Below are 26,150 nucleotides of genomic sequence, written 5' to 3'. Positions count from 1 at the left end.
GTGTCCCATGACTACGTGTTACTGGAGGTTTTAATCAAGGTTTTAGTGGGGGACAGGAGGGGATTTGGGGATTTCAGAGAAGGTCTATTGGTGTAGGTGACAGAGCCCTGAGTGGGGTGAGTAGGAGGTAGGAGAACAAAAATCCTAAACTTTCTTTTGTTTATTTACTAAATATTTATTGAGTACCTACTATGTGCCAGGCACTGTACTATGTGCCAGGAACTCTACTATGTGCCAGGAACTCAGCAATAAACAAAGCTGACAAAAATCCCTGTCTTCTGAAAGTTACATTCTAGGCTAGCTTCTTCATGCATCCTGTTCATTTAGAGGCAGTAATAATGCATCTAGATGCTTTGGGTCTCAAGTAACAGAAAATACAAGGGGCTTAAGCAATAAGAAGTGATTATTAGTCATGTAACAATAAGTCTTAAAAGTAGAGTAATTCCAAGATCAGGTGAGTCATAGGCTAAAAGACCCAGGACATTTTTCTGTTGTAGTTTCCTCAGGATGTCTCATACTCCCTTGGTGACAGGATGACTGTAGTGATCATTGTGTTCCCACAGAAGAATATTTACATATTGAAAGAGATGGCATCACTTCCTTATGACTTTTTTTAAAGAACCTTTTTTAAAAGTTGCGGTAAAAACCACATAATATAAAATTTACCATCTTAACCATTTTTAAGTGTATAGTTCATTGGTGTTAATTATATTCACATTGTTGTGAATATAATTAATTTGTGAACTTTAACTTCAGAACTTTTTAATCTTGCAAATCTGAAACTGTACCTGTAAAACAACCTCCCTTTCCCCCCTCCCTCAGCCCCTGGTAACCAGCCTTCTACTTTGTGTTTCAATGAATTTGACTACTTTAGATTCCTCATATAAATGAAATCATACAGTATTTATCATTTTGTAGCTGGCTTATTTCACTTAGCATAATGTCCTCAAGGTTCATCCATGTTGTAGCATGTGACAGAATTTCCTTCCTTTTTAAGGCTTCATAATATCCCATTGTATGTATATTACCACACTTTGTTTATCCACTGCTATGAACATGGGTGGGCAAATATCTCTTTGAGATCCTGCTTTTACTAATTTTGGATATATACCCAGAAGGGGGATTGCTGGACCATATGGTAATTCTATTTTTAATTTTTTGATGACCTCCCGTACTGTTTTCTGTAGTGGTTGCTCCATTTTTTCAGTCCCACCAACAGTGCCTAAGAGTTTCAGTTTCTGCACATCCTCACCAACACTTGTTATTTTCTATTATTTTGATAACAGCTATTTTAATGGACGTGAGATGATGTATCATTATGGTCTTGATTTGCATTTCTCTGATGATTTGTGATACTGAGCATCTTTTCATGTTTGTTAGCCATTTGTATATCATCTTTGGAGAAATGTCTATTCAAGTTCTTTGTTCATTTTTAAATTGGTTTATGTGATTTTTTTATTGTTGAGTTGTAAGAGTTCTTTATATATTATGGATATGAACCCCTTATTACATAAATTATTTGCAGGTATTTCCCCTACTCCATAGGTTCCCTTTTCACTCTGTTGATTGTACCCCTTGATGCTCAAAAGTTTTAAAGTTTGATGTACTCCTATTTGTCTATTTTTTCTTTTGTTGCTTGTGCTTTTTGTGTCATATCCAATAAATCATTGCCATGTTTAATATTATGAAGCTTTTCTCCTGTGTTTTCTCTTAGGAGTTTGATAGTTTTAGGTCTTATTTAAGTCTTTATTCCATTTTGAGTTAATTTTTGTATATAGTGTAAGGTAAGGGTTTAACTTCATTCTCTTGCATGTGTATATCCAGTTTTCCCAACACTGTTTGGTGAAGAAACTGTTCTTTCTCTGTCAAGTGGTCTCAGCATCCTGTTGAAAATTGTTTGAGCATATATGTGAGGGCTTATTTCAGGACTCTCTATTCTACTCCACTGATTTATTTGTCTCTCTTTATGCCAGTACCATACTGTTTTGGTTACTGTAAGTTTGTAATATGTTTTGAAATCATAAATTATGAGTACTGGGCCAGCCCTGTGGCTCACTCGGGAGAGTGCAGCGCTGGGAGCGCCAAGGCCACAGTTTCAGATCCTATATAGGGACGGGTGGTGCACTCACTGGCTGAGTATGGTGCAGACTGCACCATGCCGAGGGTTGCGATCCCCCTACCGGGATAGATTAGATTAGATTAGATTAGATAGATAGATAGATAGATAGATAGATAGATAGATAGATAGATAGATAGATAGATAGATAGATAGATAAGATAAGATAAGATAAGATAGACCTTTAACTTTCTTCTTTTTCAAAATTGTTTTGGCTGTGCAGGGTCCCTTGAGATTCTTTTGAATTTTAGGATGAATTTTTCTGTTTTTGCATAGATAGATAGATAGATAGATAGATAGATAGATAGATAGATAGATAGATAGATAGATAGATAGATAGATAGATAGATAGATAGATAGATAGATGATAGATAGATAGATAGATAGATAGATAGATGATAAGATAGATAGACCTTTAACTTTCTTCTTTTTCAAAATTGTTTTGGCTGTGCAGGGCCTTGAGATTCTTTTGAATTTTAGGATGAATTTTTCTGTTTTTGCAGAAAATGCCACTGGAATTTTGATGGGGCTTGTCTTGAATCTGTAGATCACTTTGGATAGTATGGACATTGTAACAATAATAAGTCTTTCAATAAACACGGAATATCTTTCCATTTACTTTTGTCTTTAATTTCTTTCAGCAGCTTTTTGTTGTTTTCAGTGTACAAGTCTTTTACCCTCTTGTTTAGATTTATTCTTAAGTATTTTAGACTTCTTGATGCTGTTGCATGTGGCATTGTTTTCTTAATTTCCTTCTTGGGTTATTCATTGTTAGTATATAGAAACACAACTGATTTTTGTGTGTTGATTTTGTATCCCACAACTTTACTAAATACATTTATTAGTCCCAATAATTTTTTGTGGAATCTTTAGGGTTTTCTACATATGTGATCATGTCATCTGTGAATAGAGATTATTTTTTGTCTTCCTTTCCAATTCAGATGCCTTTTTTTCCCCCTTTTTCTTACCTAATTGCTCTGGCTAGAACTTCCAATACTACATTAAATGGAAGTGGTGAGAATGGGCATTCTTGCCTTATTCCCAATCTTAGAGGAAAAGCTTTCAGTCTTTCACCATCGAGTTGGATGTTAGCTGTGGGCTTTTCATAAATGGCCTTTATTATGTTGAGGTATTTTTTTTTTTTTTTTGTCTTTTACGTGACCGGTACTCAGCCAGTGAGGGCACTGAGGGCACCAGCCATTCCTATATAGGATCCGAACCCGCAGCGGGAGCGTCACTGCGCTCCCAGTGCCGCACTCTCCTGAGTGCGCCACGGGCTCGGCCCTTGAGGTAATTTTCTATTCCTGGTTTGTTGGGTGTTTTTATCATGAAAGGGTGTTGAGGTTTATCAAATGATTTTCTGTATTAATCAAGATGATTATATGTTTTTCCCCCTTCTTTTTGTTAATGTGATGTATTACATTGATTAATTTTTGTATGTTGAACCATCCTTGCATTCCAGGAATAAATCCCACTTGGTCATGGCATATAGTCTTTTAATATGCAGTCTAATTTGATTTGTTAGTATTTTGCTGAGGAGTTTTGCATCAGTATTCATCAGCGATATTGGTCTATAGTTTTCTTTCTTTCTTTCTTTCCTCTCCCTCTCCCCCTCCCCCTCCCCTCCCCTCCCCCCTTCCCCTCTCCCTCCTTGTTATTTTATTATTGTTGGAATTGTTGCCTTGTTATTTTGTTGTTGTTGGAATTTGGTCATTTGAAAAAACAACTGCTTCTCCCAGTCTTTGTGTGCTAGCTTCATGCAGGGGAGGGTCATTCGCTAATAAGCCTAGATAGAGGTTCTTCAAGGACCTCTCAAACCTTTTTTGATCTCTTGATTCCTCTGGTGTTTGACTGTGAAACTTAAGTTCTAACATGCTGTTTGCCTCTGCTTTCCGTGGTTTCCAACTCTGGTGTGATCCTATCTATCAGTGTTCTCAGTCAGTGACAGAAAAAACAGTCCTTTGGGACGCCCCCAAACAAGCCAGAAATTTGGATGTGTGATGCAGTCTTTTGTTTCTATTTCATGGGAGGAGCCAAAGCTGTGGGGTTTCCTCCCAGTTGCTCTTTGCTATGCCATGTAGGGGAAGGGCCATAAATGGCAAGCTGAAGATGATGAATTTTCTTATCTCTTGCTGGAATCCCTTCTTGGGTTACAATGGCCTTGGTGTTATAGCTTCTCAGCTGATCTCTAGAATTATCACAGAAGTATTCTGGTACAGCTATTGTTGTTAGTTCATTGTCTTTATAGGGGGTGGGAAAGAGGGCTTATAGTTTCTTCCATCTTGCTGACTTCACTCTCCCTTTTTTTTAAGAGCCAGGAAAACCTTTCCACAGTTACCCAGCAGACTTTTTCATATACCTCATTGGCAAGATCTGCCTCATGGACCATTTCCAGCTGATCACTACAAGGGAGTAGAATTACCATGGTTGACTTATGTTAATGAAAATTCATGAACTGGGATTGGTGAGAGATCTGGTTTCTCCTAAAGCCTATGGCCACTTGACATCTGAACAAAATAGCTAACATTCGTAGGAAAAAAGTAGGGGTAATGGCTCTTGGGAGGCAGTCATTGTGTCCATCTTAAGTGTTAAATCATTGTCTCTTACAGAGCTGAAGAGATCCCTCTGAAAATCTTGGCCCACAATGGCTTGGTTGGAAGACTGATTGGGAAAGAAGGCAGAAATTTGAAGAAAATTGAACATGAGACAGGGACCAAGATAACAATCTCATCGTAAGCCACCTATTTAGATTAATTTTGTCCAATAATGGAAAACTTGAGCATTTCAATATACCCGACCTGTTCATCTGCTTTCCCCTACAATGGGAATATAGTCAAAAATAATGTAAATATCTCCATAATTATCAAAAACAAATGCATGAATAGTTATCAGTAAGACATTTTCCACTATGGATGTGATCTAAGTTAGTAGGAAGATTTGAGATAGATGGCAAGGACTCTACACCACAGTGAAATCTAGTCTCCTCCTCTTACACTACCAAGACTTGTTTGTGATTTTTCTGGGATTTTATTTTTCCTGATGAAAAAGGAAAATTTTCTTTTTCCCATTGGCTAGTTTGCAGGATTTGAGCATATACAACCCGGAAAGAACCATCACTGTGAAGGGCTCAGTTGAGGCCTGTGCCAATGCTGAGATAGAGATTATGAAGAAGCTGCGTGAGGCCTTTGAAAACGATATGCTGGCTGTTAATGTAAGTGCCTAATGCTTTCTTCTCCACTGGTTTTTACATGTATTTTCAGGCAGGACCCACGCCTCCTTAAGAATACTTGACATTCAGCTAATGAGGAAGTGCCTCAGAATAGGTATGCAGTTTTTCCTGACTTCTTAGGATAAAGGAATTAAAACAATCAGGAAACCAACTAGTAAATTATGATAAATGCACTAGAAAAATAGTGTGAAGCCATTAAAATAATAATTTTGAAGACTATAAAGTGAGTAAATGCTTATGATATAATATTTATTAAGAAAAGCAAGATTTGAAAGTATATATAACTAGGGTTACAATTATGTAAAATGATTATGTATTGAAATGACTGGGATGCTACCTACTAAAATAAAAATAGCTGGTATATTAGGGATTTTTTCTACTTTCCAAACTTTCTGTAATATTATCCAATTACTTTTTAAATGTTAAAAATACATGGTTTGAATTTAACTTCTAATTTTCATCTCTTACTGATCTGCACTTTTTATTTATTGTTTGTTTGGGGTTTTTTTTTGTTTTTTGGTTTTTTTGGTGGCTGGCTGGCTAGTACAGGGATCGAACTCTGGACCTTGGTGTTATCAGCACCACACTCTAACCAATGATCTGCACTTTTAGATTGTCCAATAAATGTTGTCAACCACCTGAGCACTCACTAATCTAGCAGACTTGCTTTTGTTCTTCCTGTTATTGCTGTCTAGTTCCCACTTTACAATGGGGAGACATCAGTGTGGCATTCAAAAAATCCTTAAAATATTTGTCCATTAGCAAAGCCCAAGCTCAGCTCAGAGGAGTAAATTTTTTCATTTTCTATTATAATTTTCTAACATATACAAAAGTGGAAAGGATGCTCCAATAAGCCCTCATATGCCCATAATACAGCCTCAACAGTTATCACTTGATGGCCTTTTTTGTTTCATCTGAACCTTCTTCCACTTCCCATCCCTGTTGCATGACTTTGAAGCAAATCTCAGACCTGCTAACATTTCATAGAGGAATAAATGTTGACAAAGAACTCTGCAAGTTAAACCACAGTTCCTCTCTGCAGCACTTTCCACAGTGCTCTTTACTCAGGTCAGTACTCTGTCCCCGACCTTAGCAGCCCACATCACATGATAATTATGGGGCATGATGAGAGGTGGAGGAAGAGACTGCAGTGTGACCGCCTCCTCATGTTTGGACATGTGAATATTTGTCTGTGGAAGTATTATTTGACAATCTCATTTTCTTCTTGTGGGCTCTTGACATCTTATAATAAACATCTCTTTCTGTGAACACCAGGGAAAGCTACAAAAGGGTCTGGGTGACCCAAACATCTTCACCCAAGTGATACACTGATAGATTCATAACTGAATTACTAGATCTTCTATACCAAATGAGGTAAAGGTGAAGGATTCCAGCTTTGCTATTTCAAACATTGTAAAAGAAGGCAAGTTACTGGGTGACTGCAGTCACAGATAAGAAAATATAAATGTTAGAAAACAGCTTTGTGTTCAGGGAGACAAAGATGGGGACAGGTTGGACACAGGCTGGGATGAGTGACTACATTCTCTGCCTCTGAAGGAGTATGTAGTTAAAACTCACCTCCAGTCTATGTGAGCATCCTTATGTTTCAATGTTAAATATGCAAGCAAGATGATCATGAACTGGCAGCTGAATATTGAAGAGACAAAGTTGTGAACCATCCAAAACCTGGATAATGGAATTTACGTATGTGATGTCCTAGTGAAGGGTCTGATCTTACCCTGGATAGAATTAGAAAAAACTGTTAATCCATTTTGTTTTAAGTGTAGTCATTCAACAGATATTTATTGAGTACTTACTATGTACCAGGCACTGAGAACACAATGCTAAGGCAGTCTCGGTCTGCAAGGAAATTATGGTCTAAAAAGGGAAAGGGAAGACATAACTAAACAGGCGATTCAAGTACCATGTGATGAATGCTGTTTTAAGGAAACATAGAACTGCTAGGAGAGCATGGACAAGGCACTTGAGCTAAGACCTTTGCGGTGAGAGAAAGCTTCTTGTGTGAGGGGACACCTAAGCTCAGGTGAAACCCACAGGGTGAGTAGGACTCAGCCAGGTGAGGAGGAAAAGAAACACTTCCCACAGGGGAGACAACATTTGCAGGGGCTCAGAGGTGAGAGAGAGCACGTGCTGTCCAGGGAGCAGGATTGGGTAAGGTGGGAATGAACAGTTAGCAGGACAAAGGCTGATAAGGTGGCCTGGGTCCCCAGAGAGAGCCTTGTTTGCCATGTTAAGATGTGTAGACATTCCCAAGGGTGGCAGAGAAGCTTTGAAGGAACACAACAGTTAGGTTGAGGTTTGGCACCTACTCCCAATACAGGCTGGGGAAGAGGCCCACAGGGCCAAGGCAGAGCTGAATAGGAGACACCTGTGATGGAAGTTGACCCAGGCATACTGGGCCTGTCTCGTCTCCTCCCCTCATCTTTTCTCTCCATTTCTGTTCCCAGCAACAAGCCAATTTGATCCCGGGGTTGAACCTCAGCGCACTTGGCATCTTTTCAACAGGACTGTCCATGCTGTCTCCACCAACAGGGCCCCGTGGAGCTCCCCCCGCTGCCCCCTACCACCCCTTCGCTGTAAGTAGCTCAGCATTCAGAAGTTTGCTTATACTCTCAGCACCTCCAGACAGCAGCATTGCTCTGCTATGTTGAATCAGAGCTAAAGCTTTCATTTGGAGGGCAGGCTCATGAGCGATTTGCAGGATGAATCTAACATTTCTTAGGACTTCTTCCTAATAGACAAGTTAATATTAAACCACCCTCTAAACACATGCTCTTAAATGTAATAAACATCATAATCTAGGAGAGAAACTGCTAGAATCCTGTTTATTGTAAAAAAGGATTTGTTAGCTCAAATAGGAACATTCATGAATGTTGGTCATTTATTAAAATATTAAGTACCTGGATAATTCTTGGATATATATATAATCCCCACCTATATCTACAATTCAAATGCATTATATTTTGTTAGTAGGCAGTTTTCAAAGGAAAATACAACACAGTGTTTATATGTTTAAACACTTAGCCAATGCCTGGTATTTAGTTGGTTCTCAATAAGTATTTATTGTTTGAATCATAATTCACAACAAAAGAAGAAATGTGGATTTTATGCATTTTCTCCTTGTTGCTGTCATTCACAAGCATTGTTCAAGATTAATACATTACCAATTTGGGGTTCAGGATACTTCACAGATTTTTTGTTTTCATTCCTGATTCTTCCCTACACTGTTTATTTTTTAAGCAAGCTTTCTTTCCCCCGATGTTTATACTGTTTAAATGGGAAGTGTCAGGTGGGTGAGCATTACTTTAGCCATTCCTTTCTTTTGAGAGGTGGTTTCTGGTGTAGACATTGCATCGTGTGAATTCACAGCAGATTTTTGAGTTGAACGCACTGTACTTTTCTGTCAACAAAATACAGACCTGAATAGCACCCATATCCTTAGTCACATGTGCATACACATTCTGCAGTCTTTTCTGTATACAGTTCTTCCAAGTCATTTCTAAATCTCTCCATACCATCTCTTTAGTTACATCTATTTTCTCTTAAAGGATAGGGCCCAACACTGAGCCTTGTGTGTATGCATGGAGGGGAGCTTAAGATATGGCAGGGGGATTGTGGCAGGTGTTATAATCACGTAGCTGTTGCAAGGAAGGAGAACAGCTGTGAAAGGTGCACATCCCTGTATCTTTGCCTTAGGATTTGAGAATGGCCCAGCTGGGTACAATTAAATGGCATCGAGGCACATCTCATTTCTTGGGAGAGAGGCTATATGTATTATTCTGTTTTTTGTTGCTTATAAAAGAATACCTGAAACTTGGTAATTTATTAAAAAATGAAATTTATTTCTTAACAGTTTTGGAGGCTGGGAAGGTCACAGTCCAGGGGACACATCTGGTGAGGGCCTTCTTCTTGATGGAGAGTCTCTGCAGAGCCATGTGGCAACTCACGGCCTAACATGGCAAGAATGGCAAGAAAGCTAACCTTCTCACTTGCTCTCCTGATAAAGCCTCCGGAACCAAGCCCATGGCAGTCTGTTAAACAATCAACCCATTATTCTTTGAATGGATTAATCCATTCACAAGGGCATAGTCTTCACAATCCAATCACCCCTCAAAGACCCCATCTTTCAACACTGACATAGTCTGATTTCCTGCCCTCCTAACACTGTTACTAATGGGGATCAAGCTTCAGTGAGTTTTGGGGGGACATTCTATCCATACATAGCATTGTATATACAACCCCACAAAAGAAAACTTCAAGAAATAGGCCGCCCTCTGAACCTAGGTAACATAACTGGAGAGGGGAAAAGGCATAAAAAAAATAGACCACTTCTAAAATCGATAATCTAAAATAGGGGTCAGCAGACTACAGCATGAGAGCCAAATTTAGCTCACCATTTATTTTTGTAAAGAAAATTTTACTGGGACCATGGCTGTTTATTTATGTATTGTCTATTTCTGCTTTCCCTGGCAGAGTTGAGTAGATGCAATAGAGACCATATAACGTGCAAAGCCAAAAGTATTTATTATTTGGCCCTTACAGAAAGTTTGCTGACCCCTGAAGTAAAAGCAGGAGTTTTCATGTAATAGCAGAATATTTTCTAAACTTGAAAATAGGTTTTGCCAGTTGGAAAAACTTTCTTCACATCTGAGATTTTTACTAAAACAGTAAAATAACCATTTTACTAAATTATATAGTTCCTGTTGTTTAAAAAAGAGCTTTTAAGTAAAAAAAAAAAATGTTTTTAACTGAAAGGCATGTAGTTCTGATCTTGAGCCTATGGGTCAAGATGAGTAGAGTCTAATCCAGAGCACACAGTTGCCCCGACTCTCTGAAACATGATGGCTTCTACAGACATCTCCCTCACTCCCCTGCAGAAGTGTGGCACCAGGCACGTGGAGGTGGCCCTTGCTGCCCACCTGTGCAGGACCTAGGACAGGTCCCCAGAGCCACACCTGGGGAGTCACACTGCAGGCTTATGGATTTCTCTGCTGGGCCCAGGTCTCCTGAGAAGGACAGGGTATTAGGGTGAGATGGCAGGATACTTTAAAAAGTTATAGTATTGTTCTCCTGTCACATAGGCATTCAGATTTCAAGGAACTCTAGGGTATTTCTTGGTTGCTTTTATAGTACCCAAAGCTGCATTGCTTTTGGTCTTAGCATCCAAAGGTTAGGAAGTCCTTGTAGCTGACTCATACACACATGAGCTGACCTCTAAACCCTAGAATTTCTAATGCATATGTGTATGTACGAAAACTATCATTTTTACTATTTTTCTGGTTATAAAAGTAATATGTGCATAGTATTTATGAAGCAAATAATACAGAAATGTAGAAAGTGCAAATTTTTTCTTGATCTAGAGATAACCAGTGTTTCTGTGTGTGTATGTGTACATATGTTTGTGTGTATGTGTGTATGTATACAGTTATGAGCCACATAATGGTGTTTTAGTCATATATGACAGTGGTCCCATAGGATTATAATGAATCTGAAAAATTCCTATCATCTAGTGACATCGTAGCCATTGTAACACAATGCATTACTTATATAGGAGCCATAGGCTATACCATATAGCCTAGGTGTGTAGTAGGCTGTACCATCTAGGTTTGTGTAAGTACACTCTATCATGTTTGAATGATGAAATTGCCTAACGACCCATTTCTCAGAACATATCCCGATTATTAAGCATTGCATGACCGTACATATATAATTTATATATACATATATATATATATATAACATATGTAATTTATTTTTTTTCCAAATTTTCACTCTATAATGTGTGTACATCTTGGCTTTCTTATCCATTAATTTTCTCAGAACAAATTACAGGAAATAGAATTGCTAAGTCAAAGAATGTGTACATTTTATATGTTGATACATGCTACATAAATTTTGATACATAAAAGATATACTACTCTTCATTCCCATCAAGAGTAACAGCAGGTTTTTTTCTCCTATATCCTTACTACCAATTAATTATTCCTTGCTGTCTTATATTTTAAAATATACATTTATTATTATGAGACTGAACAGTTTTGGATTAATTGGCCATTTTCCTCTTCTCTAATAAATTGTTTTTCTGTATTTTTTTGCCCATTATAGCTTAGGTTCTGGAGCCAGACTGCCTATCTTTAAATTTCTGCACTGTCACTCGATATTTTTAACCTTGAGCAAGTGACTTAACCTCTTTGGGTCTCAATGTCCCCACCTGGAAGATGGAGGTAGTAATAGTAACTGGAGTTGTTGTAAGGGTTACTAAGTAAGTTAAAACATGGACGTGGTAACTGCTATGTAAATCTTAGCTGCTATTGTCATCATCTGTTTTTCTTTTTTAATCTTTTTCTTAATGATTGTTAACATCTAATTACATATTAAGGCTGTTAACCCCTTGTCCCCACTTGTCATGTTGTAAATATTTTCCACCAACTTGTCATTTCTGTTCATGTCATTTGCGGTGTCTTGTGCCATATAATTATATATATACACATACACATTATATATATATACATACAAATGAACTATTATATGAAGTAAAATGTAAAAGTTTCCCTTCAGCCTTCTTTCTTTTACCCAAATTTTATCCAGTGTCCACTCCCCAAAAATATTGCACTATGTTTACACACTTTTTAAAAGAGGTTTCCTCAGAGTAAATGCAATCATATTATTCAAAAATACAAATGGAATCATGCCATACTCAATGAATTACAAGTTTTATAAATTTATTGTGGTCATCTTTCTATAGCTAGAACTAGTTTTCTTTAATGTCTGCATAATATTCTATTGTGTAAATTTACCATAGTTTTTCTAACCAAATACACTCTTTTGAAACATTTGGATTAATTCCAGGTTTTCCCTATTATGAAATGTCAAAATGAATTTCCTTATATGTAAGTGTTGTACAGGTGTGTGAGTATATTTTAAAGTAAATTCTGTGAGACAGAAATTATTGAATGTAAGTTTATACTCATTTTATTTATGTATTTTAAATTTTTTTGATGAGACAGTACAAATATTTATTTATTTATTTTACAAGGATGTGCACATGTATTTGTTCAAATAACAAATACATAAACTGAATAACAAATGAATAACAAAATACTCTGTAGAAAGGGCTTCAAATTTTCACAAAAACTGGAGATATAAAACTTATTAAAATTTACACATTTCATTTTATAGTCTCTACTATTATTTCAAATAGCTTTCTAACATCTTCCAAAAGCATGGAAATATCAAGTTAATTTCAACAGAGGAAGATGAATACACTTTTCAAAGGCAAATTAATTTCTAAGCAAATCAACAAGTCCATTTAATAAAAAGAAATAAAGAACAGAAATTAAGTATCTAAGTTTAGCAACATAAATTGCATAAAAAATTAATAAAACAATACAAACACAAGAGCACTTCAAACAGTACACGGAAAAATAGAATTGAAAGATAATGGAATTTTTCCATTTCTTTTTTAAAGACTGAGATCAAGAAATACCACGTTCTCAACTTATTTGTGGGAGCTAAAACTAACTAACTAAATAAATAAATATACAGACAAATAAGGGGGGGGAGATGACACAACAATTCCTTGAACTTGTTAAGACAGGTGAACAGATATGATGTAGTGGGGAGGAGTGGCGAGAGGAAGGTGGGGAAAGAGGAATGGGTAAAGGGACATGAAAATCAACTACAATGTATATTGAGAAGTTAAAGAATAATATCATAGAAAATGTGTTATCTGACCACAGCAACAGAAAGAAATTTAGAAAACTCACAAATGTGTGTAAATTAACCCAACACTGTCCTAAATAAACAGTGGGTAAAAAGAAAACTCACAGGGAAATTAGAGAGTACTTTAAGAAAAAGGCAAAGTGCAACAAATGAAAATATGTAGAATGTAGGGCTCATGCAGTGCTTAGAGAAAATTTTATACTTGTAAATACCTATATTAAAAATAAGAAAAACCTCAAATCAGTAATGTAAACGTCCACCCCAAGAAAATACAGAAGTAGAGCAAAACAAACCAAAAGCAGATATAAGTAGGAAATAACAAAGATCACAACAGAAATATATGAAATAGGGAATTAAAAAACAATATCTCTGTTCTCAAATCAACAAGACCAAAAGTTGATTCTTTAAAAAAATCAACAAAATTTGCAAACCTTTATCTAGACTGACCATGAAAAAAGAGAGAAGGCCAAAATTACTAAAATCAGAAATAAAGTAGAGGCATTATTACATTGTCACTATGGCTTTTCATGGTTAAGATTTATTTTATTTCTCTTTCTCATTTGCATTTTTGTTCTACCAGTGGGTTTTGTTCTTTCTGGTATATTTGTGTAGTGATTATCGTTTTATTTATTTATTTATTTGTATTTTATTAATATTATTTTTTACATTCTATGAAGTTGTTGCAGAGCAGTTGGAAGGGAATGGGAAGGGGAGAGGGGAAGGAAATGGGATGGAAGAAGGAGGAAGGAGGAGTGGGATTGAGGCCTGTGACACCCCCCTTATTCCCACAGAGGAGACCAGGGGGCTTCCATTGGTGGCTTGATCATTGCTGGGCTGGGTGTAGATGTCAGGGGGTGTGTGGCAAAAGCTCTCCCGCCCCCCCCACACTGCCCCAGCTCAGGAACCCAGGGCCTTTCTTGCTGTGGTTTGGTGGTCATCGCTAGGCTGGTTGTGCATGTCAGTGGGGCATGGCTGAGGCCTGAGGCCCTCTGCTATCCCAGCTCAGGAGAGCCTGGGGCACTTCCTGCAGCAGCTCAGTGGTCGTCACTGGGCTGGTTGTGTGTGTTGGGGGGTGTGGCCAAGGCCCCCCACAGCCCTGGCTCAGGGGAGCCTGGAGCGCTTCCTATGGTGGCTTGGTGGTTGTCACTGGGCTGGTTGTGCATGTCGGTGGGGTGTGGCCGAAGCCCTTGGCCTCCATACTTGGGACTGGTGGTGGGTTTTGGGGGCATGGCTGAGGCCCCCGGCCCTCCCCCCTTTCTGGCTTGGTAGCCCAGGGGACTTTTGGTCTTTTTAGGTGTTACAGGTGTTCTTTGGTAAGATGGACCTTTTCTAGTTAATATCAAACTTTGTCTTTGGTTGTGGGTACTTTATTTTTTCTTTCAGTTCTGTGTTGGATTATTTCTGTTCCCACTACTTAAACTCTGCGCTGGAACTAATTTGTTGTCCTTTGCTTACTTCTAAAATGGGAGAACTTCCTGTGGGGACCAGTACTTGAGCTCTGTGGACAAGCTGGATTGCTGCTTTGCTGCTGATTGCCTAGGGAGGGCTTTTTGTGCAGCTCAGGTTTTAATGGTTGACTTCATAGATACTTCCATATCTAGTTAAATCCAGTGCACCTGGGTTGTATAGAAACTCTAGTCTGGGCCTGAGTCTTTTCATCAAACTGCACCCCATGCAATTCTATATTACTGACCAGTCCTCTGAGTGGTCCTATGCTGATTGGGAGACAGATCAGCTGTCCTTTCTGTGCCCCGCTGTTCCCCTGGTGGGCCCACCTCCCCCACCGCCTGTGCTCCAAACACTTCCCATGGGACAGGTCATGCTCCGGTCCCTTGCGATGACTCACCAGCCTCTGAGTGGCTCCTTTTTTTCAGTTGTTGTGGCTCCTTGCTCCTATGTTGGTCCATGGGAACCCTGTTAGTGGTCTTGCTGGCCTGGGGGACACCAGAGCCCTCTTCTCCCCTGCTGGCTCCAAGCAACTTCATATGAAGTTCATATGAACTTCAATTACCATAACAGGATTTCCCACCCTCTTAACACTGTCACTGTGGGGACCAAGTCTCCAACATATTAAGCTTTGGAAGGGGAACAATTCAGTCCACTGCATTCTGTCCCTGGCTCCCCAAAATTCATGTCCTTCTCACGGGTAAATACATTTATTCCATCCCCAAAGTCTTAACTTGTTTTAGCTCTGAAGGTCCAAAGTCCAAAGTCCCATCCGTGAAATCAAAACAAGTTATTTTCTTCTAAGACACAGTGGTAGGACAAGCATAGGGTACATATTCCTGAAAGAAAGGGTAACAGGTCCCACACAAATCCGAAACCAAGCAGAGCAGGCATCAAATCTCAAACATGGCCAATCATGCACCTCTAACTCCATGTTCAATGTCCTCTGCTTGCTCATGTGGGAGTTGGGTCCCCAAGTTCTTGGGCAGCTCCACTCCTATGGCCTTCCTGGTCTGAGGCCATGCTTCAGCTCTCATAGGCTGGCATTGCACTCTGGTAGCTCCATGATGCTGGGGTCTCCATGGTGGTCCTGCTCTCATGGCTCCACTACGCATGGTGCTGATGGGGACTTTTTGCTGCAACTCCAACCCCACATTTCCTCTTGGCATGGCTGTAGTGAAGAATCTATGTGGTGACTCTGCTCCTGTGACAGATTTCTTCCTGGGTCCCCAGTCTTTTTCATACATCCTTTGAAATCAGGGTGGAGGCTCCCAAGCCTCCACAGCTTTGGCATTCTGTGAGCCTGCAGACTTAACACCACATGGATGCTGCCAAGCCTTCTTAGCTTGTATTTTCCAAAGTTGCAGGTCCAGCCACACCTGGAGCCAATTTAGCCTCAGGTGGAGAATCCAAAGCCAATGGGGTGCTGGTACTGGAAGCAGCTTCCCAAGGTGGCCCTGGGCAGCAAAGCCTTGAGCCTGTTCCCCAAGACCATTCTGTCTCCCTAGGCCTCTGAGCTTGTAATGGACACAGCCTCCAAGAACTTTGAAATGCCTTCAAGGTCTTTTTTCCCTACTCTTGATTATCCCTTTCTTCTGTACTAATCTCCTTAGCAGATGGTCCTTGTGCTACACCCTTGCGTTTGTGGCCAGGCCAAAGGTTTTCCAAATTTTTGCCCTCTGCTTTCTTTTGAATTATAAGTTCTGGATTTTCCTCATGCCTTTTCTCCCGTAACTCAGCATTGGCTGTCATGAGTAGCCATGCAGCTTCCTGAATGTTTGTTGCTTAGAAATTTCTTCCACTAAATACCCTGGTTCAACACCTTGAAGTTCCACATTCCTTAAAACTTTTGGGCGTGAACAGAATGTGGGCAAGTTACTTGCCAGTTCATAGCAAGGGTGATCTTTGCCCCAGTTTCCAATAAACTTGTTCTTATTTCTATCTGAGACCTCCTAAGAATGGTCTTTACAGTCCATATTTCTGAGAGCATTCTGGTCAGTCACCACCATTTAATGAGTCTCTAAAACATTCCAAACTTCACTGGTTTGTTTGTCTTCTAAACTTTCACCAGTATTTAGGGTTTTTTCCAGCCTCTTCCTCCAAATTCTTCCAGCCTTGCCTCAACACCCAGTTCCAAAACCATTTCCACATTTGCGAGTTATTTGTTATAAGCAACATCCCACTTCTCTGGTACCAGTTTTCTGTATTAGGCCATTTCTGTTGCTTATAACAAAGTACACAGAACTAGGTATTTTATAAAGAAAATGAAATTTATTGCTTACAGTTTTGGATGCTGGTAAGTCCAAAGCCAAGAGAACACATCTGGTGAGGCTCTTTTTTGGTGGTGGCTTTACAGCAATGCAGAGATCCCACATGGCAGAAAACAGCAGAGCATGAGCGGCAGAGCATTTTTATTTAAAGCCTCAGAACTGTGTCCATGACACCATTAAACAATCAACTTAATTACCTCCTCAAGGCCCCACCTTTCAATTACCATAACAAGATTTGCCACCCTCTTAACACTTTCACAGTGAGAACCAAGCCTCCAACACTTTAAACTTTCGGGGGACACAATTCAATCCACTGTAATCATGCAATAAAGAATCTCAACAAGCAGGTTCTAGTTGCTCTGAAAATCCTCATAACATTGCACAGAATCTGACAACCTTAGAAACGTGACTCATCCATGATCAGCTCAGTATGTTATTTATGTAAGTAGAGTGATCCATTTGGACATCTCTGGGCATGGAGGGGAGTTTGACATTCCAGCCTTTGAGCTCCCTCCTTCCAGTGGGACAGGTCACACTTCCCCTTACTGTTTCCTTTCCTTTATTCTTTACAATATCACCCACAGATTGTGAAGATGTACCAGACATTTTAATGAGTGGGATAAAGACGATTATAATTTATACAATATACTCTTCAGTATATGTTTTTTCATAGTCCAAGAGAAACTCACCCAAGAAGCTAACCGTTTGCAGAGGAGTCTCCTTCTTTTGGATGTCCCTGGTTCTTAATCTTGCTTCATTCCTTTCATGCCCACATCTTTCTGAAAATTCTTCTTCTAACTCTGTCATATAATCAGTAATCAAATTTCTAGAAAACCTAATCCCTATCCACTGGAATGAGTCTCACCCCAACCTTCATCACCCCATCTCCAGGAGTATTGACTCCCACCAGTCTGTTTCAAATATTTCTCTTAGCTCACCTTAAGGTCTATAAGCTACCTGTTTAGACTTATAAATCTCCCGTGTGAGAACATTAATTTTCAGAATCAGCATAGTCTGTGTTGATGAGAGGAAACATATTTTAAACTGTGATAAGGGCAGAGCAAGATGGCAGACTAGAGGTGCCCAATGTACGATCCTCCCACAGAAAGGGACCACAGCAAAGAAAGGACAGCTAAGTATGGGGGAGAGCATTGGTGAAAGAGCATGGGAGGGCAGCAGGAGCCTGGTGAGGACCCTGTGGAGCATGAAAACAAGCAAGGTGGTGTAGAGGAGAAGAGTCATGCAGCTTCAGCCACCACCATGTCTCCCAAACCAGGATCAGCCAAGAGGAATTCTCCCTTGTGGCAGAAAGAATCTGCTCGACCATGAGCACTTCTCAGCAGTAACCCTCCTCCTGCTCCTACCCCAGCCCCCCCCCCCATGGTTGCTTGTGCCATTGCCTATTCCCAGAGCTGGGGCCCTTCTCCCTACACAGGAACCCCACTATGCCTGTACTAAATGAGTATAAAATATTAAAATATTTAATATTATAAATATTTAAAATATTCACAGATAAAATATTCACAGATTTCCCTCCAACAGAATTCATGCAGAAATTTTAGGAATTAAGGTAGTTAAATCAGTAGTAAATTTTCCTTTATGGGTTTCTGGTCTTTGCTGTCATGCTAAGAAAGAAAGTCGTCTCCTATCCAAGACTGTAAAAATATTCTCCCATGTTTTCTTATATTAATTTTTAGTTGGTTTTGGAGGGTTGTTTATATCTGCAATTCATAGGGAATTTATTTTGACTTATGCTTTGAGCTAGAGATTTAACATTTTTTTTTCAAATGGATAGCCAATTTTCCCAAAATTATTTTAATAATTGACCATTTTATTATTCGGCTTGAAATGTCAGCTTTATCACACAGTAACCCACAATCATATTTCTAGACTCTATTCTGTTCCATTCATCTCTACACAGCAATTACTATAGCTTTATTCTGTCCTTGCCTGTTTTAACAGCAAGGTTATTTTTTTCTTAAAGAATTGGAGAGATGGTCTTTTACTGTGCTAGAAGAATTAAAAACTATATAGAAATTTTCTATTCCTTAAAGATTTAATAAAATGTATTTATAAGACATCTGGGCCTAGCAACTTTTGTTTGGAGAAAGAGCATTATTACCTTTTCAGTTTTTTATAAGTTTTTGACTTGGTTTGTTGGTTTATATTTGTCTATAAAACTATACATTTTATATCTCTTTTTGTATGTATCGGTATAAAGTTGTACAAAACAGATTGTTGCCTTTTAAATCTCCAAACTTGTGGTTATATCTCTCTTTTAGTTCTTAACATCATGTATTTGTGTTTTCTCTCTTTTTTTCTTAGTAAGATTTGCTAGGAATTTTTTTTATTTTTTAAATTGATAAGTAGTTAATGGTTTCCTTTTTGCTGTTTTGCCATTGTTTCCTGTATTCTTTTGTGCTCAGATAATGTAACATTTTTAATTTTTGTGGTGTTCCTCAATAATTTATGATCAATTTTTTAGGAATAACAAGCATTTTTGGAAAGGTGCATGTTCTCTGATGGGGTCAAAGTTGTGTTAACCGCTAAAAAATCAAGTTTTTGATTTTGTAGAATTATTTATATCTAACAGATTTTTAAAATGTGTTTCGATCATATCATATGCTAGAGGTAATGTGGAAGTTTAGTCCAAATTATTGGACTTTCTATCTTAATAAATACACAATCCCTTAATCCACAATTATTTAGAATTCAGTAAACTTTTGCTGCTTTCTTTTGCTCACCACAGACAGCTTTTTGTGTTCCATAACTGTCCCATTTTTTGAGTTAGTTACTTGGATTTTTTAAATTATTGTTTGGCTAGAGTACTTCCTCAGACAATTTTTTGTTGTTGCTATTAGTACAATCTTTTTTATTCAGGGGAAAAAAACATCCAACAACTTTTTTAGGAAACAGTAGATGGCATAGTTTGATTTCTAAGCCCTTCTGTATGGGAGAATGCCTCTCTTTTTCCCTCACATGTGAATGTAAGTTCAGCTGGGTGTCTAGAAATTCTAGGGTCACGGTTCCTTTGGAACTCTGAAAACATTACTTCTAGTATAGAATGTTTCAGGTAAGTGTGCTAGCAGCCTGACTTTTATCCCCTATAAGCCTATGAATTTTTTGCCTTTTATAGTGTTTTGCCTTTACCCTTGGATTTCAGAGATCTGAATCTCAGCATTTTGATCTGAATATTCAAGTTTTTCTTTGGGGCCAGAAAATCCCCTTTTATAATTAATTTTAGTATTGTTTTTTCTCCCGCCACTTCATTTTCTCCTTCTGGGGTTCCTACTTTATGGATAGTAAATCTCACTGTGCTCTCATGTCTGATTCCCTCTATCTTTTTGTTGGACGTGGGTTCGTCTTCTAATGCACTGATGGACATTTTAGCGGTGTCCATTCTACTATTTATACGTTCTCAACTGAGTTTTTACCTAACTAATCATATTTTAATTTCTAAGTTCACTCTAGTTCTCTGATTGGTCTTTTCTCATAGCAGTCCACCCATGTTTTATTGAAGCACTGTCCTCTTGAATCTCACCAGGAAATCATAGTAGAATTAAAAAAAAAAAAATTTCTTTTCTGAATAAACTCACTGGGGTCATTTGCTTGCCCTGTTCAGCCTTGTTCCTTTCTTCATGCTGCTGATTCTCTGTATACATCTGACAAACTTTAATTATCCATTCACATATCTAAATGAACTTATCAGAGGGCATATTAGAATCCTCAGAGGAACTTTTTCTTAGCAATGAATTCAGATGTTCCAGGTGAGTGCAGTTTTGGGTGTAGTGGTTAAGAACTTGGGCTGCAGAGTCAGGCAGGAGATCTGTGCCAGAATCTTGGCTCTATCTCTCACTAGCTTACCATTGATAGCTCCCACTAGCTCCTGAGGTTGTCCTATGAGAACCCACAGAGGTGGATAAGCAGCTACCATGTAAGGAGACACTTTGACCGGCTGGGGTAGAACAGTGCACCTTTTGAATCTTGGAAAGCTGAGTCCACGACACTGACCCCTCTGGCCAAGTCCTCTCCTTTCCCCCAGGCGCATGTCCCTGGTTCCTGGGGGGGATCACCGGCCTCTTTGCAGCCCAAGATCACTCTGTCATCATACAAAAGCTATTTAAATATTTAAACATAATTTGTATGCCTGGCCCTTGCCCTCTGCACTACCCCTTTCCCACCTTTCGCTCTTCCCACCCTGATTTCTTCATGCTTCAGAATATCACTTAAATCATATATCACATAGTCACACATAATAGTTTGGACCCTGCAGTTCTCCCAGGAAAAGTAGGCCCAGCTGTTTTTAACTCCCTTTTTAATGTTCACATGTGTATTTGGTATATACTTCTCTGCCCACCCCCAGCAGAGTCAAACTTAGAGGAAAAGCAGACACCAGTGTCCCTCAAACTGAGAATCTGAAATGAGTAATGAAGACCCTGCCCTTGGTTGGTGGGGGTGCAGGCACACCTGGCTGGAGCACCTTCACCATAACATCTCCTTCCCTTCCCCACTGTCAAAATGATTTTGAAGCACTCAAAAATAAGGTAGCTTCTTCCTCATAAAATAGCTAGGGCTGTTGACTGGGACACTGAGTCTAACTGCTGCATTGGGGTCAGGCTTTCCCATACAAGAGAACATTTCTTCAAGTCATCGACAAGTTACTTTTTCTGATCACTATAAGTAAGCATGTTTTGAAAGCCTCTGTCCATTTGAGGCTGTAGATGCCACATAAGCTTGGGGGATGGGAAATAGAAAGTAAGCTCTGATAAGACACACACTGTATTATAAATAAGTACTCATTTAACACTCGTTAATTCAGCACATACAATGCCTGGTGATAGATTCTTTCATTCCCATAACATCATTGAACACCATGTGACACCCTTCGGGGCACCCGTTGTACTTAGAGTCAAATGAGTCTGAACCGTGTCCCACAGCCCTTTCGTGATTTTGTGTTGCTTGCCTCGCACCACATCCTGCCTGTGACTTGCTGTCACCATACTGGACTCCTTTCTGTTTTTCAAACAGGCCCAGCCCTTTCCTAGTCTGGACTTCCAAGACCCTGCTTAGATGTTCCCTCCCCAGTGTCCTGCATTGGACTGTGTCACTTCCAAGTCTCTCCCTTCCAGGAGGCTTCCCAGACCACTCCAGCTAAAATCGCCACCTGACCCCATCTCCACAGCTACACTTCCTCACGTTCTCCTGTTCATTTCTGTCACAGTGCTTCTCTGAAATCATTTTTTGTGTCTGCTTCCCTACTAGAACATATGTTCCATGGTGACAGTGACCTTTTCTGTCTTGATAATTATGTTCCCAGCGCCTGGAACTGTGCCTCCCACATAGTAGGTGCTAAGATATCTTTTGTGAGTGAATGAACAATTAAATGAACCCTCACATCAATACCATATTATATGATTTGGATATTATTTGAATCCATTTGTGGGTGAGGCTCAGAAAGGTTAAATAAGTTATTCTAACTTGTACGGCTTGTGATTCAGACTCAGGTCTTCTGACTCCACAAACCAGCTTATATATACAAAGGCTAATGGCATAGCCTCAGCTAGAAATGAGCTCCTGATTGCTGTGTTCAGGATTCTTTCCCTATGACACTTTTCCAGCTGTGACTCATGAATAAAAAGGGAATTTGTCCTTTTTATCCTTTTATAGCTAATTTTAAAAATCTCTCCCTTACCCCAAGTGGTAGGTCTAAATTTGATACAATATTTATGTTAGGAGTATTTGGACCCAGAACAGGAGCAACACTGTAGCTTGTCTATTCTTTGCCTCATACGAGTTTTGTAAGGAAAAGGCAAATCATAGTTCAAAATAATTTTCTCCTATGACAGCTGAAAGTAGAGCTTTCTAGCTGGGCAAGAGAAGTGCAGAAACATCCTTTCCCCAAGGTGGAGCTATGTCTGAGCAGAAAAGCTGCAGGAATTCTCTTTTACCCTCAATGGCTCAGGATGGGGATGTGCACAGAAAGGGATCTGGAGGTGTTGCTCTTCCCCAGGGAGTTCTCAAGAAAGAGGCAGGGCCAAGAGAGACAAACCTCTTCACCCACCTTCCTTCAAAACTTTAGGTTGGAGCCGGCCCGTGGCTCACTTGGGAGAGTGTGGTGCTGATAACACCAAGGCCAAGGGTCGGATCCCTATATAGGGATGGCTGGTTAGCTCATTTGGGAGAGTGTGGTGCTGACAACACACCAAGTCAAGGGTTAAGTTAAGATCCCCTTACCAGTTATCTTTATAGGGAAAAAAGAAAAAAAAAAAAAAAAAAACTTTAGGTTGCCAAGGAACCACTGATCTCGTAACACCCTCTTGTGGGCATGAGGTGTCACTGCAGCTTCTTTTCAAGTCAAGGTGAAGCTTGCATTAGAGCCATGACTCCCTTCCTGCCGGTGTGGCTGGTGCCTGGAGCACACCTGGAGCGGCTCCTCATGGTGTTCACATTTCTGCCTTTTCTCTCTAAGCTCAAAAAGGGGAGCACTTTTGTTTGTCCCTAATGAGTCATAAGACGAAGTCATAATCTGGAGCTGAGTCCAGCTGGAGATTCAGTAGACAGGGGACATGCACATCACCATGAGATTTGCTCAAGAGCCCACAGATGAAAGCTGGGCTTCCTAACTCCAAGTCTCATCTGTGTCTGACCACTGTTGGAACAGTTTTCCTGGAGGGCTCTCTTGCAGGGCACACGTGCAGGGATGGGTTCCATTGTGCCCAGAGCTGTTCTTCTCCTTTCCTGTAATAGTATTGTCAGTGTTTACTTGGCCTTATGTAAAGCACAGTTAACTAGATTCTGCTGATTCTGGTCCATGTCAGAATATATATTTATTTATTTATTTGTTTATTTATTTTCTTATGGGCAGGACATAAAATATATATGTGTGTATGTATGAGTCTATACATATATATATTCAGAAACATTCTTGTCTTGCAGGACTATGAGTTTATGTATAGATATAAAATACCTACCATATTATCTAGTACACAGTAGATATTCAATAAGAAGCAACTACTTTTAAAATTTTTACTTCCCTAATACCTTTATTTTCTGCTATCCACCTCTGTCCTCCTGTTCCTTGCTTTCCTCCCCCCACACGCATGCACGGTGTATTTATTCATTCATTCATTTTCTATCTCTCCTCTCTCAATCTTTCCATTCCTTCTGAAGTTCTCTGGAGCTGACTGATATGTTTTCCCAGGAGCACATTTGCTGGTTCTAATCAACTCTTGGATGTGCTCCCAGCACTCTCTGTTCCTTTTAATGCACAACTCCTAATTCCCTGGGAATTGGAAGACACTGGCCCTGCCTCTACCTGAGGGCCGGTCAAAAGATCATAGGTGTGTGAGGATGAATGTGTGTGTGTGTACACACATGTAGTAAGTTCCTAGAAGCCTAAAGCATGGCTTAGCGTAGAAATGATAAAACATCCAGCCCACAGAGCCACGGCAACCAGGTGACATCTTCTTGCCAAGAATTCAGTGGTGCAAGGGGGAAGAGTGGAGCAGAGATCTGAGAAACAAAGGGACAGGGTGTCGACATGACAATGGGGTCAGCTAGTTGTGCAAAAAGCTTGTATTGCAAATAAGAAAACTTGCCCCATGAGTAAGCTGACTGTCCTTGAAGGCACCCACTCTCTGACTGACCACTTCTCTCCTGCTGCAGACACACTCCGGATACTTCTCCAGCCTGTACCCCCATCATCAGTTTGGCCCATTCCCACATCATCACTCTGTAAGTGCCCCTCGGGTCAGCTCCATTTGCCACACTTCCCTCTCCTGTGGGTGGCTCCACACGGTCCTTGATGGACTGACCAATGAATATTCTCTGTGAATTCTGTGTCCTGCAGTTCTGAGTTACCCTGGGAGTGACGCATTTCAGAGCTCCGCAGCACTTAGGTGCACTTACGTTACCAACTGAGCAGTCCGGCTGATGTTTGCACATCTCATAGGTGGCAGGAAATCAGTGCAGCCATGCAATCAAGAGGTCCAGTTAGGAGGTGGTGTTGAGCTAAAGAACAGAGTTTCCAATAGTCTTTGAACAAAGTCTAGCAAATGGGGTCATGTCATTCCCAAACATCTAGAGCAAGGACCCCTGGCAGCCTTGTCCAAGAGCCTCTCTTTCCTCACAGGGGCCCAGGAGGGGTGGCCATCCTTGGGTCTCTGGGCAGTTGCCCTGTCATGTTAGGGCAGGTTTAGTTGCCTTGTGAAGGTGCTATTCCTGCTCCAAGATGGACTGGGCAGCTTTTCATATCCTCTAATGAAGGGCCTCAGGACCCTGTCCACAGGCCACATGTGTGTAATGACTGTTTTAATTTCTTGATGAAGAGACAGCAGTACATACCAGATTTGTATTTGACCAAAAACCCATGAACAGGCAGCTTTTTGTATCCAACTAATTCAGATGCTTAAGAGGAGTTTGCACTTTGATTGTCATGTAGTGCTGCCTGTTTTCAGGTCCATTCCTCAAGCTTCACGCCTGCAGAGCCCCGGGTCACAGAAGAATCCCATGCGCCATTTTGGCCATTTCCTTGGGTAGTGGGGCTACTCACCATGAGGCTCATGGTAGGTGCTTGTTAGCTGAGTGGCTGAAGGAGAAAACCCTATTAGAATGACATCTTGTGTCTTGTCCTGCCCTTCCAGTATCCAGAGCAGGAGATTGTGAATCTCTTCATCCCCACCCAGGCTGTGGGTGCCATCATTGGGAAGAAAGGGGCACACATCAAACAGCTGGCTAGATTCGCCGGAGCCTCTATCAAGGTAGGGCTGCTCTCCACAGCTGCTTGTAGCCCACCCTCTTCTCCTCCCCCTACCCTAACCACGTCCCTTGTTCCTCCTGTTGGTCCCAGGCAACTCTTACACCACCATCTGGAGACAGAATCGTACAGGATCTAGAAAATTTGCCTCTATGACTATTCCTATCTGCTCTCATCTTTCCTTCTGGTTTTCCTTTTCTGTCCAACTAACAACTGAATTAGGAAAAAAATATTACTAACAACCCAACTCAATCCTCTTTGGATTACCTTGTCTTCCTCTTCTCAAGAAGATAAAGCGAAGAAAGTTTGAGGATTTTTCCCAAGCTAAGAGAATGGACTTAAGTGGAGAGAGAATTTAAAGTATTTAGCAGGTATCAGTGCTTTGATGCTTTGATTAGTCTCTGCTTCAAAAACCCTTTAATGTTGAGAAAATAATTTGAATGAAAAACTCTTTGAAAAGTGATGAAAGAATCATAGATAAACAAAAGCTGATGACACAATCTGATCGGAAGCCCTGGGCCCAAGCAGAGAGGCTCAGGAAGGAAGGCCCCTGACTTAGGGATGTGGATGTGAGTGTAGACGTGGCTGCAG

At 40.0% G+C, this 26,150-nt stretch overlaps 1 protein-coding gene across 1 annotated transcript in view; it reads left to right on the top strand.

Moving 5' to 3' along the window:
- IGF2BP2 (insulin like growth factor 2 mRNA binding protein 2) overlaps positions 1 to 26,150 on the top strand; it is a 163,477-nt gene that overhangs the window by 126,763 nt on the left and 10,564 nt on the right. Inside the window, exons 8-12 of the mRNA XM_063094994.1 lie at positions 4,726 to 4,848; positions 5,192 to 5,327; positions 7,814 to 7,942; positions 24,470 to 24,538; positions 25,447 to 25,563. Coding sequence (XP_062951064.1) covers positions 4,726 to 4,848; positions 5,192 to 5,327; positions 7,814 to 7,942; positions 24,470 to 24,538; positions 25,447 to 25,563 — 574 coding nt within the window. The remainder of the gene's footprint in view (positions 1 to 4,725; positions 4,849 to 5,191; positions 5,328 to 7,813; positions 7,943 to 24,469; positions 24,539 to 25,446; positions 25,564 to 26,150) is intronic.

The sequence above is a fragment of the Cynocephalus volans genome, chromosome 1, assembly GCF_027409185.1.
Source record: "Cynocephalus volans isolate mCynVol1 chromosome 1, mCynVol1.pri, whole genome shotgun sequence".
In the NCBI taxonomy this organism is placed as follows: Eukaryota; Metazoa; Chordata; class Mammalia; order Dermoptera; family Cynocephalidae; genus Cynocephalus; species Cynocephalus volans.
The sequence above is the reverse complement of the archived record's forward strand: the minus strand, read 5'-3'. Positions and strand labels throughout refer to the sequence as shown.